Raw genomic sequence first — 16,144 nt, 5'->3', positions numbered from 1 at the left:
CGAAGTCAAGTCGCAACTGTATTAACGGTGTTAAGAAAAAGGAAACAAACTTGCAAGACGTTTCCGTCTTGCGAAGCAAGCCCATAGGGAAAATCGTCTTGCGAAGCAGCTCAAAAAACAAAAAACCCTTTCGTCTAGCGAGTTTTTTGTCTTGTGAGGCATTCGTCTTGCGAGGTACCACTGTATTTGAATATATATGTACTGTATCTTTGTTTGTCCCAAAAAATAGTTCTTGTACAAGAAGCAGGCCTAGGGTGACCTATGGTGGCATAAAACAGTTTCAGTATTAAGACTGCCCCCCCCCCCAATCTTTAGCAGACAGAAGATTGTACAGTAAGCGGAATATTTAAGACTGGCTTTGTCTGCTCAGAATTCCCATTTGGAGGCAACATGCTGGGTGGATTCAGTGTATGACTATTTTCTTTGTTGTCCTGGCTCCACATACGTTTTTACCTTATATGTAAATCCTCCAGTTACTCTGTGGTTTATATATAACTACAGTTCTAGCAAGAATCTGGAGGTTCCTGCTTTGGAATAATAGCAGAAGACATATAATAAATGGAAACCCTAACTTACTAACAAGCATGTTAATTAGTTGTGGTATTATTACTGGCTGTTGCTATATCAGCTGTTAAAAATTTGAGTTTTAAAAATGGAGAAGTCTGATCTTTTCTCCTGACTTCATTTTTTTTGTCCTGTGCTGGTGCTCAAAAGTCGTCTGCTCTTCACTCCTCTCCTGCTTCTGTTGCTTCTTCTGCAATGGGGAGGAAGCAATCCAGAGTCTGGCTTGCTGTTTCATGGAATTTGGACTCATGCCCCCCCCCCCCCCCCGTCCAGATAAACCTTGGCTTTCATTTGTGGTTTGTTTGGAGAGTAACAAACCACAAGCCCATATTCCACATAACAACAAATATAACATGGAGTTTGGGGCACCAGCATGCTGCTTGTTCACATTATACCATTATTTTAACTGTAGTTTAATGTAATGCCTAAACCAAGTTGTTGTGTCCAAATCTGCATGCCATAACTCATAGGATATAACAGTGTGTTGTGAGCTGTTGGCTAACGCAGTGTGCAAATTGTAGTGCCTTAGACCAGTGATCTCCTAAACTATCTACCGCCATGGAATTCTTTCCACATCAGTTTGCTTGTGTACATCTGTTGCAGCATTCCTGCAAACAGCAGGGATTTCAAGACATGTTCTGTCTGAGCTGTGTTCGTCTTAGAACTTGCTCAGGATCCTGTTTGCAGCTATTTGCTGCAGGGGGGCTCTTTAGTTGTGATCAAGCTATTTTTAAGAGGAGCTTTGAACCATGACTTGTTTCTACACTGATAAGCTTCTGAGGAGCTATTGGATCCACTTATACCAGGGGTCTGCAACCTTTAAGACAAAAAGAGCCACTTGGACCCGTTTCCGAAGAAAAAAACAACTGGGAGCCGCAAAACCATTGCGACATTTAGAACAAATATAACACTGCATATATTGTTTCTTATCTTAATGTCCGATCTGACAGCGGGCGGGAAGGTGACGTCGGGACAGTGTGTGACTAACGCACGCACCGCCCCCATGCGACGTCACAGCCAGTACAGCGCCCGCCACAGTGGGGAGTGTCGGGGCGCACAATGCGCCTCCTCCCCTCGCTAGTATCCGCCCCGGAGCAAAGGTGTAAAAGAGCCACATGCGGCTCCGGAGCCGCGGGTTGCAGACCCCCGACTTAGAGGGATAAATTTTTTAGCTTGTGTAGCTTGTATGAAAGATTCATGTTATAAAACCATCCAAATGCCATTTATTTGTGTTGCACTAAGAAAATTAATTTTGTAAAGTTCTTTGAGGATTTATTACAAAAATGTTTATCAAATTTGTTTTTTAAAAAATAAACATTTTAATTTCAGTTACATCTTTTTAAATTTCTGAGATGCATAAAAACTTTTATGTTAGTTACTGAACTAGTAAATAATAACTTTATATTGTGAATTATCCTGCTGTCACGCTGGTTATGTTAGGATTTTTAAAAAATGTTTTAGTGTAAAGGGGAAAGGTTTTGAAAAGCACTCAGTTTTTCTTTGATAAACTTAGGAAACTGCGCTCCTCCAGTGAGGAGCAAAGAGGAACAGAAAAGGGCAAGCACTGCTTGCAAATAAAGGAAGTGAGCTGATGTTAATTCGTTTTTAAGTAGCAGAAGAATTGACAGCATCAAAAGGGGGGAACTATTCAGAACCTAAGGGCAGATGCTGAAATATCAAGTCACCTTTAATATTGGGGAAAGAACACCTAAACTGTCTCTAAAGGGCAAGATCTGATAAAAGTACAGTGAGGGTGGCAGCTCAGGTGTATAGATAGGTAGCTGAGTATAGATGGCTTACCGGTGAAACTCAGAAAATTAGAATATCGTGGAAAAGTTCATTTATTTCAGAAATTCAACTTTAAAGGTGAAACTAATATATGAGATAGACTTATGACATGCAAAGTGAGATATGTCAAGCCTTTATTTGTTGTAATTGTGATGATTATGGCGTACAGCTGATGAAAACCCCAAATTAACAATCTCAGAAAATTAGAATATTAAATGAAATCAGCAAAACAAGGATTGCAAATAGAGCAATATTGGACCTCTGAGAAGTAGAAGCTACTGAGTAGATATGTACTCAGTACTTGGTTTGGGCTCCTTTTGCATCAATTACTGCCTCAGTGCAGTGTGGCATGGATGCTATCAGCCTGTGGCACTGCTGAGGTGTTATGGAAGACCAGGCAGCTTCAATAGCAGCCTTCAGCTCTTCTGCATTGCTCGGTCTCATAGAAGAAGAAGAAGAGTTTGAATTTGATACCCCGCCTTTCACTCCCCTTCAGGAGTCTCAAAACGGCTAACATTCTCCTTTCCCTTCCTCCCCCACAACAAACACTCTGTGAGGTGAGAGACTTCAAAGAAGTGTGACTGGCCCAAGGTCACCCAGCAGCTGCATGTGGAGGAGCAAGGAAGCGAACCCGGTTCACCAGATTACGAGACTACCGCTCTTAACCACTACACCACACTGGCTCTCGTCTTTCTCTTGGCAATGCCCCATAGATTCTCTATGGGGTTCAGGTCAGGCGAGTTTGTTGGCCAATCAAGCGCAGTAATCCCATGGGCATTGAACCAGGTTTTGGTACTTTTGGCAGTGTGGGCAGGTGCCAAAGTCCTGCTGGAAAATGAAGTCAGCATCCCCATAAAGCTCGTCTGCGGAAGGAAGCATGAAGTGCTCCAAAATCTCCTGGTAGACGGCTGCGTTGACCCTGGACTTAATGAAGCACAGTGGACCAACACCAGCTGATAACATGGCTCCCCAAATCAACACAGACTGTGGAAACTTCACACTGGACTTCAAGCATCTGGCATTGTGTGCCTCCCCATTCTTCCTCCAGACTCTGGGTCCTTGGTTTCCAAATGAGATGCAAAAGCTGCTCTCATCAGAAAAGAGATTTGGGGAGCCTTGTAATCAGCTGGTGTTGGTCCACTGTGCTCAGGCTTCTGTCAGTCATTCAGTTGTCATTGTCTACAGGTGCGTACCTCCTTGGGCTCACTGACCCCTCCCTGTTCCCTCCCCTCACCCTCCCCACTCCACCCATTGGAACGTCTTCATCCTTCCTCTTTCTACCTTTTTATGCCACTCCTGTGGATTCTGAGGCCAACTGGCCACCACTTTTGGAAGCCTCCTCCTCTCCATGCGGCTCCTCTTTCTGCCCTTGCCAACTCCTCATGCTAATTGGTGGTGGCAGTGGATCCCTAGGTTGGCTGAGGGGGAAGAAGGTAGCCAATAGAGGCACTGGCCAGCCTGTGGATCTGGATCCCAGGGACAGGGCCCCTGAGGCTGGCAGGGGAAAGAGCCAGCAGACTGCTGCAGCCACCACTTTTCACGCTGTAGTTCACACTCACGTGAACTACTGTGTGACAACAGGCAAGAGCAAATATATCGACATTATGGCAGAAGTTATAGTAGAAGTGCAGTAGGTTTGTTGTTTTGACTTGTTTCCCTCTGTCAGGAAAAAATATTTTCCTGTGTTATAACCATACACAACAATATTGTATAACCGTTTATTTATTTTAAACATTTATATCCTGCTTTTTAGTCAACAAGCCCCAGACTAGCTTTCATTAATACTGCCTTTCTGTCAAGCACTCAAGACATAATACACTTTCAAAATACTTACCGTATTTTTCGCCCTATAGGACGCACTTTTTCCCCTCCAAAAATGAAGGGGAAATGTGTGTGCGTCCTATGGGGCGAATGCAGGCTTTCGCTGAAGCCTGGAGAGCGAGAGGGGTCGGTGCGCACCGACCCCTCTCGCTCTCCAGGCTTCAGGAGAGCCCCAGCGCCAGCCCCACAAGGTCGGGGGACAGAGGGAGGCGGAACGCCGCCATCCCGCTGTCTCCCGAAGTGGTTTGGAGGCTGGCGGCGGGGAGACCCCGCCACCAGCCCCACAAGCTCCGGGGACAGCTGGGAGACGCAGCGCGTCTTCCTGCTGTCCCCAGACCTGATCTGAAGGCGGGCGGCGGGGAGAAGAGCGCTTCTCCCCGCTGCCTGCCCCGCAAGCTCCGGGGACAACAGGGAGACGCAGCGCGTCTTCCCGCTGTCCCCGGACGTGGTCTGAAGGCGGACTGCGGGGAGAAGAGCGCATTTTTTCTTTATTTCCCCCCAAAAAAACTTGATGCGTCCTATGGGCCGGTGCGTCCTATGGGGCGAAAAATATGGTATGTAGAACAAGAGAGTCCTCTCAGGCCAGCTGATGATCTTCAGGAGCTGATGACACAAACTCACCTGGGCTTCCTATCTTCTGCCTTCCCTTAGGGCACGCAGGTTTCAAGTTGCCCCTGGGAAGGTAGCGGAGGGACTCCTGCTCTGGAGGCTAGGACCCAAACCATTGGATTCAAGTTACAAGAAAGGAGATTCTAACGGAATCCCTTGGGACGGTCTCCTTTGGGATGTTGTGGACTCTCCATCCTTGGACGTTTTTAAGCAGAGGTTGGATAGCCACCTGTCATGTATGATCTGTTTGAGATTTCTGCATTGCAGGGGCGTCAGGCTGGATGACCCTGGGGTCCCTTCCAACTCTACAAGTCTATGATTCTGTGAATATATAAGTAATACATTGGGAATTATAGCCCCTGTTCTTCTAAAGAAAGCAATAACAAGGCTGGCATCCAGGAGCTTTTCCTTCCTTTCCCTGGATTGGCAGAAGCTGGAGAAACATTCCCCCTCTCGTCTCTACTGAGCCTGACCAGCAGTGGCATTCCAAGGCATGTTCTTGCAGACATTCCTGAATGCTTGGCTATGAGGTCAGAGACAATGAAGTCATAATACAAAAGGCAGGAGTGAGGAGAGAGCCCACCCCCTCATGGACTTAACTGTGCACTTAACTGGTGCTGCTAATTAAAGAGCACAAGCTGAGGGAATTTCAGGCTGCAGCACTTGAAGCTTTCCCAAGCCACTCAAGGATTTGATCCCCTGGAAGCTGTCTTAGATATTAGTGTTGTGAATAACAGAAATAAAGCAACCATATCTCAGTTTAGGTAGGTAACTTATAGAATGACCAGAACTTCAGGCTTTAAATAGACTTTTTGTTATTTCATATCTCTGCATATGGTTCAACTGTTACTTCCACAAAACATCGCCTTGTGGCAGAAATCCTTAAAGGTTGCAACTTTTTAGCTGAATATCACCTGCTGCAATAATTCCACTTCTGCTCTTTTGACACCCTGGACTCTCTACTGCTTTCTGTATCAGAGAAGTTCCATCCCTGTGGTGTAATATGTTGCTGGGCTTAAAATTTAATTTCCCAATAGTTTGCTTCCACTTATCGTTGCTTTTGACTGCCAACCTTACTGTATTAAGACTGACAAAAATTAGATGCTCACATATTAATGTACAAGCCCACCAAGCAGTTAAGATCTGGGGACGGCCTGTTTCATGTGCCTCTTCTGCCTGGCGTAAAAAGGGGGGGGGGAGCAGAATATGACCTGCCTGCTTTTTGAAAATAGTGTGAGAACCTCAATGGGGAGTGGACCCCTTTCCCCTAAAAAGAGCACCTGGTGGGCATTTGATACCTTGGACTTGACAGACTTGTGGGACTCTGAGGCTGCTCCCTCAATTTAGGAAGCTGCATTATTTTCTAAGCGGAGTCAAAGCTGGCTTGTATGGCTGTAGTTTTTATGGGTGTTCCTGTCTTATTTCAGACATGTTAGGTGACCTAACATGCATTTGTGAAAGTGTATTTCACATTTTTCCCACCTTTTTAATCCCTCTTTTTCGTATTAAATCAGTTTTACTCTCAATGCATTGTTTAAATGAGCTTCATGCAATTCTTTTTCCTAATTGCCTAGGAGATGTTGAGCTATCCTACAGTTTATGGAGTTGATGACTCCTTTGAGAAGACAATACACGGAGTTGGTTTAGCTCCTGGACTAGTTATCATTCAATACTAGCATTTGAATGAAGAAAGAGTGGGTGAAGGGAAAATTGGTGAGTGGGAAAATCCCTAGTACTCTGCTGGCATGGAAGGAAATCTGTTCCAAGGCTAAGGAGATGAGACATTCCAAAAAACAAACCACCCACTTCTTATCATCACAAAGAAATCAGCTGAATCTGAACAGCAGCATTACTTCCTCTGACCCCAGGTATCATGTTCAACATAAGTGTTCAAGGTACCTGAATCAAACTGTTTTCAGTGATCCATTTGGTGCATTATGTTCTTGTGGGTTTGACAAGCAAAACTGAGATGCATAATTCTATAATTCTGTGAAGTTGAAAAAGCTAATGAAGGTGACTTCAGCTCGTAGCCATCTGCACCCTTATCTGGACAGGAATAGCTTAACTCAGGCTTCCTCAACCTCAGCCCTCCAGATGTTTTGTGACTACAATTCCCATCATCCCTGACCCCTGGTCCTGCTAGCTAGGGATCATGGGAGTTGTAGGCTAAAAACATCTGGAGGGCCGAGGTTGAGGAAGCCTGGCCTAACTGCTGTTATCTTATGCTCTGGTGATCTCTAGGTTAGATTACTGCAATGTGTTATATGTAGGGCTGCCGATCAAGATGGTTTGGAAACTTCAGCTAATGCAGAATTCAGTGGCCAGGTTGCTCACTGGCGCAAGATGGCTTGAGCATCTTACCTTGATCCTAGCCTGACTGCATTGGCTACCAATTAGTTTCTGAGCCCAATTCAAAGTGCTGGTTTTGAGCTATAAAGCCTTAAATGGCTCAGGACCACAATACCTCTCTCCATATGAACCTACCCAGACCCTGAGGTCATCCTATGAAGCCCTTCTTGGTGTGCTCCCACATGAAAGGTCTGGAGGGTGGCAGCATGAGTACAGGCCTTCTCTGCAGTGGCTCCCAGGGAATGCTCTCCCCATGCAGGTTCAGGCAGCGCCTTCATTATATACCTTCAGGCACCAGGTGAAAACGTTCTTCGTCAGCCAGGCCTTTGGCTGATTGACACCCCATGCCCTTTTAAAGGTCTTGTGGAAGGGGGAATTACTGGGTTGTCTTTGTTCTTACTTTTGTTATGTATTTTGTGTTTTTTATATTATACTTTTATGTTGTGAAGCATCCTGAGACCTGTGGGTGTAGGTTGGTATACAGATTTATTAAAGAACAACAACAGCCTAACCCCTACACCAGGCAGCCTGCGGAAAGATTTTGTTGGCGTTTTGCTTGCTGTGCTGATCTATATGTTCGGCAAGGTCACTTGGCAAAGCTCGCCTTAGACTGCATCATTCTGGACCGCCAGGACGGGGTGGCATTTCTAAATGTTGCCTTGTGTTTAAACAAAAAAGCAGGCTTATTGCATGCAAGAAAACTAGCAGCTTAGGGAAAGTGAGATGGTGAGGGAGAGAAGGGAAACATATGAAAAGAAAACAGAAAAGCAAATAGGCAGTTTGGCTAAATGATGCAAAAGCAAAGCTTTTGGCAAAATGGCTTTGATTCTCTTGCTTGTTTTGGATGGTATAGTAAGGTAATCTTTGCAGGCAGTGTGTTGTAGTGGTTAGAATATTGACTAGGTAGGGGTCAGCAAACTTTTTCAGCAGGGGGCCGGTCCACTGTCCCTCAGACTTGGGGGGCCAGACTATATTCTTTTTTTGAGGGGGAATGAATGAATTCCTCTGCCCCACAAATAACCCAGAGATGCATTTTAAATAAAAGGACACATTCTACTCATGTAAAAACACGCTGATTCCCGGACTGTCCGTGGGCCAGATTGAGAAGGCGATTGGGCCAGATCCATTTTGATTTGGCCCCCCGGGCCTTAGTTTGCCTACCCATGGACTAGGACATGAGAGGCTCAAGTTTGAATCTTGGGCCAGTTATTCTCTCTTCCAGACTAACCTATCCCACTGGGCAGCTGTGAGGACAGGAAGGAGGAGACCCATGTACACCTCCTGGGGCTCATGGAAGTGAAAGGTGGGATATAAATGTATTCATCAGTCCCTGGTCTTGGAGCTTATGTTAACCTTTGCTCCTTTTAATATTAAATAATACTGAGTGTAAAAGGGCCGCAAGGAAGGGTCATGAGAAATGGGACAGTGCATAGAGAATTATGTCTAGGGTTGAACGGTATTTGGATCCTCTTCAGACGTTTGATTCTGTTATGCTTAAACAAGGATAACTGGGTTTGTTCAACATGTCCCTGAACTTTGGATTTCTCAAAGCTGCAAGGAAAGTGTATGGAGAGAACTGCTTTTTGGTTGTATCTGGTGCTGGCTGCTGATTGTCAGATGGCCTAGAGAGACCTTTGGCCTGACTCCATAGGATTGCTGCTGTGCTCTTAGAATTAATGAGATAGCGAGGGGCATTTATCCTGAACACTGACATTCAATTAAAATAATGCTGTAGAATGCGGGTTACCATGCAGAACATCTAACGTTTGGACCCTCTAAAGGGAATTTGAGGGGGAAACCTGAGATTCTGAATATAAGGTTTCATTTTAGCCCTGTAATTTCCTTGATAGCCATATAAGCATCAATGGAAATCAATTGCTGCTTAAGTTCCTCCCCTTTCCTTGTGACTGGGCTATGGTTTATTCTCTTGTTGATTTCCCTAGCAGATGAACTGTTAATGCTCTGCATGCCAGTTATTCTCCTCCCCCCATAACCACTTCTTGTGGTCAATCTGCTGGAATTATCATTTGAAGGGTTTCAGGGGGTGTTTTAGCTCAAGGGATTTACACCGCTGGCATTAGACTAAATGAATTGTGGCTTTTAAGGGCCTGTGAAATACCAGGGAACAGAAGTGCTTCCCCTTCCTTCCACATGGAGAATCTGTTCTTGGGGACCATCTATAAATTCTCTTATGCTTTTAAAGGCCTTTTTCATCCATTTTCCCTTGTCACTCTGTCCACTCTATTAACAAGTGGCCGATCTCACAACCCACCCCTTGTGTGCCTTCTTGCAGCAGGGCAAGCCAGGGCTGGAGGATTGTTGGAGCTTCGTGGGCAATGTGCTGGTGCTTGCTGCTTGAGTGCGCCCGCTGTGCTCCTCCCCTGGTGTGAGGGGGAGGAATGGACCAGAGAGCTGCCATTAAAACTAGGCTACCTACCTGTGATGGCCAGATCCAGCACCCTAGCAAGCCAGCATTCATAAACCAAGAACAAACTATGGTCAGAGGCAGGGGCAGCACAGTCCATTTTGCCACTGTAGGTGAAATAGGAAGTTGCCCCTCTCTCTCCCTCAACCGCCCCACCAAAGCCGGGGTCCTGGCTGCTGCTACTTTTCCTCACTTCTTGTTGTGGTGGGGTAGGAGGCACTTGTGGAACTCTGGCGCCACCATAAGCATCTCCTGCCCCCCTGCTCACCACCAGCTCATCCATGCACACCCAAGTCCTGACTTGACTATTATTTTGTATAGGGCTCTCTCAGTATATGTGTCACTTCACAGAATAACATAAGCAAAAGAAGATGGGTCCCTGCCTCAAAGAGCATACAATTCAGTACTAAGGCAAAGCACAAAGCAGGGTTGGGGCGGGGAGGCCTGTCCTTCAAACTCTGCTGACATATTTATTTTTGGTATATAAATTCCATTATAATTTATCTCAGGATGATTTTACAGCATACTTAAAGCAAAAAAATACAGTCAACCTGTTAAAAGTACTAAATAACAATCAATGCAACACACAAGTAAAGTAGCAAAGTTAAATACTTCATTTCCAATGTTTCAAAATACAAAATGCCTTGGGGAATAAAGAGGTTGGGCACCAGGCGAGCCTCCTCAAGGTGAGCCCACAGCCCCCTCCTTTGCCGCCCCCTGAATGGCACCTCGTCAGGATGGCTAGCCTGCCTTGCTAGCAGCCAAGCCACGGGTGGCTAAAGCTGTCTGGTTTTATAGTTTTTAATGTGCTGTCTCCTGATCTCTTACCTTCTGAATTTCTTATTTTAACTCCTATCGTAAGCTGCCTCAGGCATTTTAATGGAAAGGCAGGAACTAAACGTTTTAAATAAAATAAATGATAAGAGAGGTAGCACTTTACAGTTAGCTTTTGGCGGTGGGCATATTGCTATGGAGGACAGCAAAGAAGAACAGGGTCATCTTAAGAGAAAAGGGCAGCTGAAGGCCACAGAGTTGACGGAGTGAGGGTCATGCAGACAGATATAGATGGGAAATAAGGGTGCAGAGAGAGGAGGGGAAAAGTCCCAGGACGGTTTGGGAGGCTCTGATCCAGATTTTGTGCTAAACAGCAGCAAGTCCCTGAACATTGCACAAAATGGTAAAAGAAGCTGCCTGTTTTTGTTTCCTAATAAATATTCAAACAAAAGTTTGAAACCCATCTGGGGGCAAGAGGAGTGGAAGACATGTGCAGAGTTTGCTTCTGTTCCTACAGAGGAGCATTCTGTCCTCTTACAATACATTTCCATGCCAGGCCAGAGTATTGCTAGCAGTCCTAGAGGATGACCTAAAAATGCTGCAAGCTCAGAGACTTGTGCTGCTGCCAGGACACTCTGTGTACACTGTAGACCAGGATCTGCATTCCATAACTTGTATGTCAAGTTCTGAGAAAACAGTTGAGCAACCAAGTTGCTTTTTCGAAGCCATTTCAAAACTTCTCTGCCTCCTCTAAGTGCTCCTTGTAGGTGATTTAATTGTTCTCACCTCCACCACCTGTAACCACTAGCACACAAATGATGCCTCTCTCAAGGACCTTTTGGTGTACGTTGTGTGTTGACAAACAGCCAAAGATACATTTAGATCACCAGTGCGTTGTAAGTTTTGAAAAGAAACAATCCGCTGCCTTCTTGTTGCAGTTAAAGGAAGCCAGTCCTCAACGCGTAGTGAGGAATGCTTGATTAAAATTGATTTAGGAAAAATAATATTGCCACTTGTTTCCTTCTGTAAAGCCTTAGTGGGCCTCTAAATCAAAGCCATTCACTTTCCCCAGAAACTGGGAAGGAGGAGGAGCCTCCTTTGTAACTCTGGCTGCAGGGCTGGGGGACTGCATGGGGGCCTGTAGAATGTCTTGTGCTCTTCAGCCAGGAATTCCCCTAGAGAAGAGGTGGGTGTCTCTTCATCAGCTGCCAGGGATAATGCGATGCTGAGCAAGGCATCATGAGTTTTGTTGTTGCTGTTGTTCAGCTCTCTAAAAGCTTCGATTCCTCTACAGGCCGCATGTGCCACCTCCCTCCCCACCCACCCCCTCCACTCTTTGACTCCCCTTGGCTTGCTGGTGTGTTTTGCTCTGCAACGTCACAGCACTTTATAAATACATAGAATTGTCTGAACGTCTCAAATAGCTGAATATTTTCTATGGTAATGTTAGTAATGTCAAAAAGGGCTCTGTTCTCTCCCTCCCCCCCCCCCCCCCAGCAACCTTTAGATGAAATGTGGAAATTAAGTTTCAAAAAAATCAACTTGTTTTTAATATGAAATAGGCTTCCAATGTGGCAATAGCCAACCTTGCCCTGCAAATGTTCCTTTATTCTTGCTGAGGCTTGTGGGCTTTGTGCCCAGAAGTTTCTTTACAAGTCCTTTAAGAGCAAAAAGTACATTTTATCTTTAATTTTTTCTCTAATATTCACAGGTTTAACTTGGAGGCAAACGGCGTAGAAACCCATATTGCATCCATGTTTGGGAAAAGATAGTTACTGCAGACAAGAGGGGATCAGACACTGACAAGAAGATGAGTATGTTAAAACCGAGTGGGCTTAAGGCCCCCACCAAAATCAGCAAGCCTGGAGGCACATTACTGAAAATAGCTGCATCAGCTGCTCCTGGTAAGGAAGATGAGGGATGTGGCTTTTCCTTTTTTAACATTTTCTGATAAAAATGTAATGGTGCACATTTCTGATGCAAGCTTATTTTTAATAGCTGCTATGTAGTGGGATGAATTTCTGAAGATGTTTTGCAAAAACAGGAGTCAGTTGGATGTTTGTGTGTGTGTGTGTGTGTGTGTGTGTGTGTGTGTGTGTGTTCTCCCAGCTCCCCTCCAAGCCTTTGGGACATGATATCCTCTCATTTCACAGGGAGGTGGGGGGGTTGACCTCCAGCCAACACTGCATTATACTGACCTGACTATATAACCTGGTCCTTATTGGTCTGACGGGACTAGAAACTCTGATTAGGTGATGTGACTGAAGTGTGGATACAAAAGCAGACATACATAGCTTCAGAATAAATATGTCTGACTCTCTCTGCTGTGTTTGGTTCCAGCCCCGTCAGAAAAGACAGCAGCCTGTGAGAAGACGCCAACTGCACCCACTTCAGAAGCACAGGATGAGTTTGTGGATGACTTCAGAATCGGGGAGCGTGTTTGGGTCAATGGGAATAAGCCTGGTTTTATCCAATTCCTGGGAGAAACACAATTTGCTCCTGGACAGTGGGCAGGGATTGTTTTGGACGAACCCATTGGCAAGAACGATGGCTCTGTGGCTGGAGTTCGCTATTTCCAGTGCGAGCCTCTAAGGGGAATTTTTACGAGACCCTCTAAGCTAACACGGAAAGTAGTGACTGAGGATGAAGCCAATGGTACGCAGGCCTCTTCTGCTTCCCGGGCAACTTCGCCAACCTCTGTGTCAGCTGCTAGCCTCGTGTCTTCACCTTCTGCAGCAGCGCACCTGCCCCCCACAGGTATTCCCCACAAGACATCGCCTCCTACTGCTAAGGAACTCCCCACTTCTCAAATTACCAATCTTTCCAAAACGGCAAGCGAATCCATATCAAACCTTTCTGAAGCTGGCTCTCTGAAGAAAGGAGAAAGAGAACTCAAAATGGGGGACAGAGTTTTGGTAAGTTTGTTTTATTTCCACTAACCAACAAACTGTGCCTCCATGTCAACCTGCCTATTCACTGCCATCATTGTTGGAAGCTTTCCACTGTAGGCCTTCAAGAGCTGAGGCAGGTGGCTGCTGCCGGGAGAGACTTCTGGGTGGCGGAGGCTGCAGGTGAATTGCTGTGTTCCCTACCCAGAGTGGATTGCCAGGGGCCAGCTCTGTTGTTTAGGACTCACGTGAAGATCTTTTAATTTATGGAAGATTTTTCTCATATATAAATGAAACAGCCATCTGTGGCCTTTTAGAAGTGGGTGGGATAAGTAGGCAGCCTCCACAAAGGGCAGGCAATTAAGCAGCATCTCTTTGTCAGGAGAGACTGCATGATCCAGGCTTACCAAATGCAGATATGGCAGGACCACCTGCCTGTCCAGCAGAGGCTGGTTGGAAGGAGGTAGGATCATGCAGCAGGCAGCCTCTGCATTGGGCAAAAATCTTTGGGTTGTATCTGTTGTGTCTCCTGCTCAGAGTAGATCAGTTGAAATTAATGGAGATGACTAACAGGTCCGTTAACATCAGTGAAACTGCTTTGCGTAGGTCTAGGCATTGGATACAACCCTTTGGGCTCACAGGGACCTTTTGATAGTTGAAACAACTTATTTACAGCAGCACAGTTTGAGAATTGCAATCTCGTGCCTCCCCAGCATTTCACATCTTGTAGCTAAGAAGTCGGGTTTAGGTATTCTGTGGCTAAATTGCAGGGATTTAATCAAACCATAGAAGTCCCTAGAATTAAACCAAAGGTAGAAGGACCATAAGTCTATGGCGTGTAACCCGCTAGTTCAGAAACTTGTCAGAGCAAAGTCTTCTCCTGGGTCTTCTCCTGGGTTCCCCCGCTCTCATTCAATATCCTGTGACCCAGACATTCTCCAGCTGCGTTTGCTGTTCATGCTTGTGGGCAGTTAAGGCCAATTGGTGTTGGCAGTTGCTGGGGAAGACCAGCCCAGGACCTGCTGCTGCAAGTCTGAATGATGTTCTTCCTTAGATAGATAGATAATATTTATTACGGCCATAGGCCCATACAGGTAAAAACAACACATAAGTGACAGCTTGTGCCGTGGGGTTCTTCCTTAAGGCAACATAAATGCTGTTGGGCTTGCCCACTTCAAGGAAGAAGCTCATTTACCTTGCACACACTGACAGCAGGAACATTACATGAAGTCTGTCTACAGTACTTCTTGTTACTTTCTTAGACAAGTTAAGTGACTCTGTTTGCCTGCTTGTCACAGCTCTGCAGACCTGGCAGTTTCTCCCCAAAAGGCACAACTTAATCTGAGACCTGTTAGATACAAGTAGATGCTTTGACTGGGCTGTCAATGGGAAGGGGAATCTGGAAAGCCTTTCAGGGCCCGTCATTTGGGAATCATTTTGGTTATCATTCTCATCATGGCCTTGGCCTGTCAAAAGCAGTAAGGATCCATCCTGTCTAGAATTACGGCTTTTGTTTATATAGGCTCTTGCGATGGCACCATATTTTAGAATGGAAGTAAGTGGGTTTGAAATGAGAATTTTAATGTCTGAATTTTAACACATGTATAACCTGAGCAAGAAAAAATCCAGTTTAATCATTGAAAGTGAACCTATACATATCTGCTCAGAAGTAAGCCCCATAAAGGTCAATAGGATTATCTGCTACCAGGTAAAAGTGTGTAGGATTGCAGCCTTAAATCCAGTTTCCCACTGATACTACTACATAGATATCTTAACCAGTGGTGTAAATCTGATCATTTTAATTTGCAGTTAAATTGCTACATTATTTAGAATAGGATACTTTGTTTAATTTTTTTGAGATAACATGATTTCTTTATTAGTTTTCAGTAAGAAAATAGTTTTCAGTGCTTTGATAGATAACTTTGCTGGTTAGCTTTATTATTTGAGCTCCCTCCCCACCAGAGCAACTGTTTCATCTCCTATTTGTAATCTTTAACTTGTAGTAGCTGTACTCTCTCTCTCTCTCGGTGATCCTGCGTGGTTGAGGAAGATGGTCTCTTAGTCGTGTGTCCGTAAATGACTGTGGAGGACGGTTCTGGATCCACACTATCCTTTCATAGTGTGGACATAGTTTACGGGTGGGAGTTGATCATGAAGACGATTTGTCAAATGTGCCTTCCTCTTTGCTTGTTTCTCCCTTTTGTCCTGAATTTGTGCTTCTTCAAAATCTACCACACCTTTTGTACAGGCTATTCTCCATGAGACTTTTTTTGGGGGGGGGGGGATGGGTTTTGGAAGACGCCTGTGCGCTAATTTGTTTTATGTGTGGAGATCAGTGCACACTGATCCATGCACAGTCTTTGCAGAAAGGCTCTTTTCCGATAGCATGAGTATCACCACGGTTGGTATTCTCTTACTGCTGCAGCCTTCATGCACCTTCACAGCCATCATAACATACCGCTAGTTATCTTTCACCTGTTTTGCTATTGAGGGCTTTTGGGATACTTTGGGGGGCTACTTGTTGCCCACACCTCTCTCCCCTGTTATAATGAACACAGAGCAAACAGCCCAATGAGATGGTTCTCATTTTCAGTGTCCATTAAGGAGGATATTTGATGACAGATGTGAGCCTAAGCATTTGTGGCTTTCCTTCAGAGTTGGTTCTTGTCAAAGGAAGAGGGATGCTTCTGACCCAATTTGGTGAATGTACTTAAGTTCTCTTAACGTGTGCTTCTGTAGTCAAAATATAGCTCACCTGAGAGGACCTTGCCTTAAATGGTCACACTGAATATTGTGTAATAGGAGCTATCTTAAATGATCCTGGTACACAAAGGTTGAATCTGCTTTTTAAAAGTCCGTGGAGGTTGTGGCTTTCCTTGTACAGTAAAAGGGTTCTGAGAATATTGTTGCTTCAGGGTGTATGGAG

The 16,144-nt window shown here is 45.1% G+C and overlaps 1 protein-coding gene across 17 annotated transcripts in view; it reads left to right on the top strand.

The window, feature by feature from the left end:
- The window catches only part of CLIP1 (CAP-Gly domain containing linker protein 1), a 104,918-nt gene that overhangs the window by 11,980 nt on the left and 76,794 nt on the right, over positions 1-16,144 (top strand). For all 17 annotated transcript variants that reach the window (XM_077920205.1, XM_077920207.1, XM_077920213.1 and 14 more), the window contains exons 2-3: positions 12,042-12,234; positions 12,671-13,245. In XM_077920205.1, the coding sequence (XP_077776331.1) occupies positions 12,141-12,234; positions 12,671-13,245 (669 nt within the window). In that variant the 5' untranslated portion in view covers positions 12,042-12,140. The remainder of the gene's footprint in view (positions 1-12,041; positions 12,235-12,670; positions 13,246-16,144) is intronic.

Source organism: Podarcis muralis, chromosome 16 (genome assembly GCF_964188315.1).
Source record: "Podarcis muralis chromosome 16, rPodMur119.hap1.1, whole genome shotgun sequence".
Taxonomy (NCBI): domain Eukaryota; kingdom Metazoa; phylum Chordata; class Lepidosauria; order Squamata; family Lacertidae; genus Podarcis; species Podarcis muralis.
The sequence above is the reverse complement of the archived record's forward strand: the minus strand, read 5'-3'. Positions and strand labels throughout refer to the sequence as shown.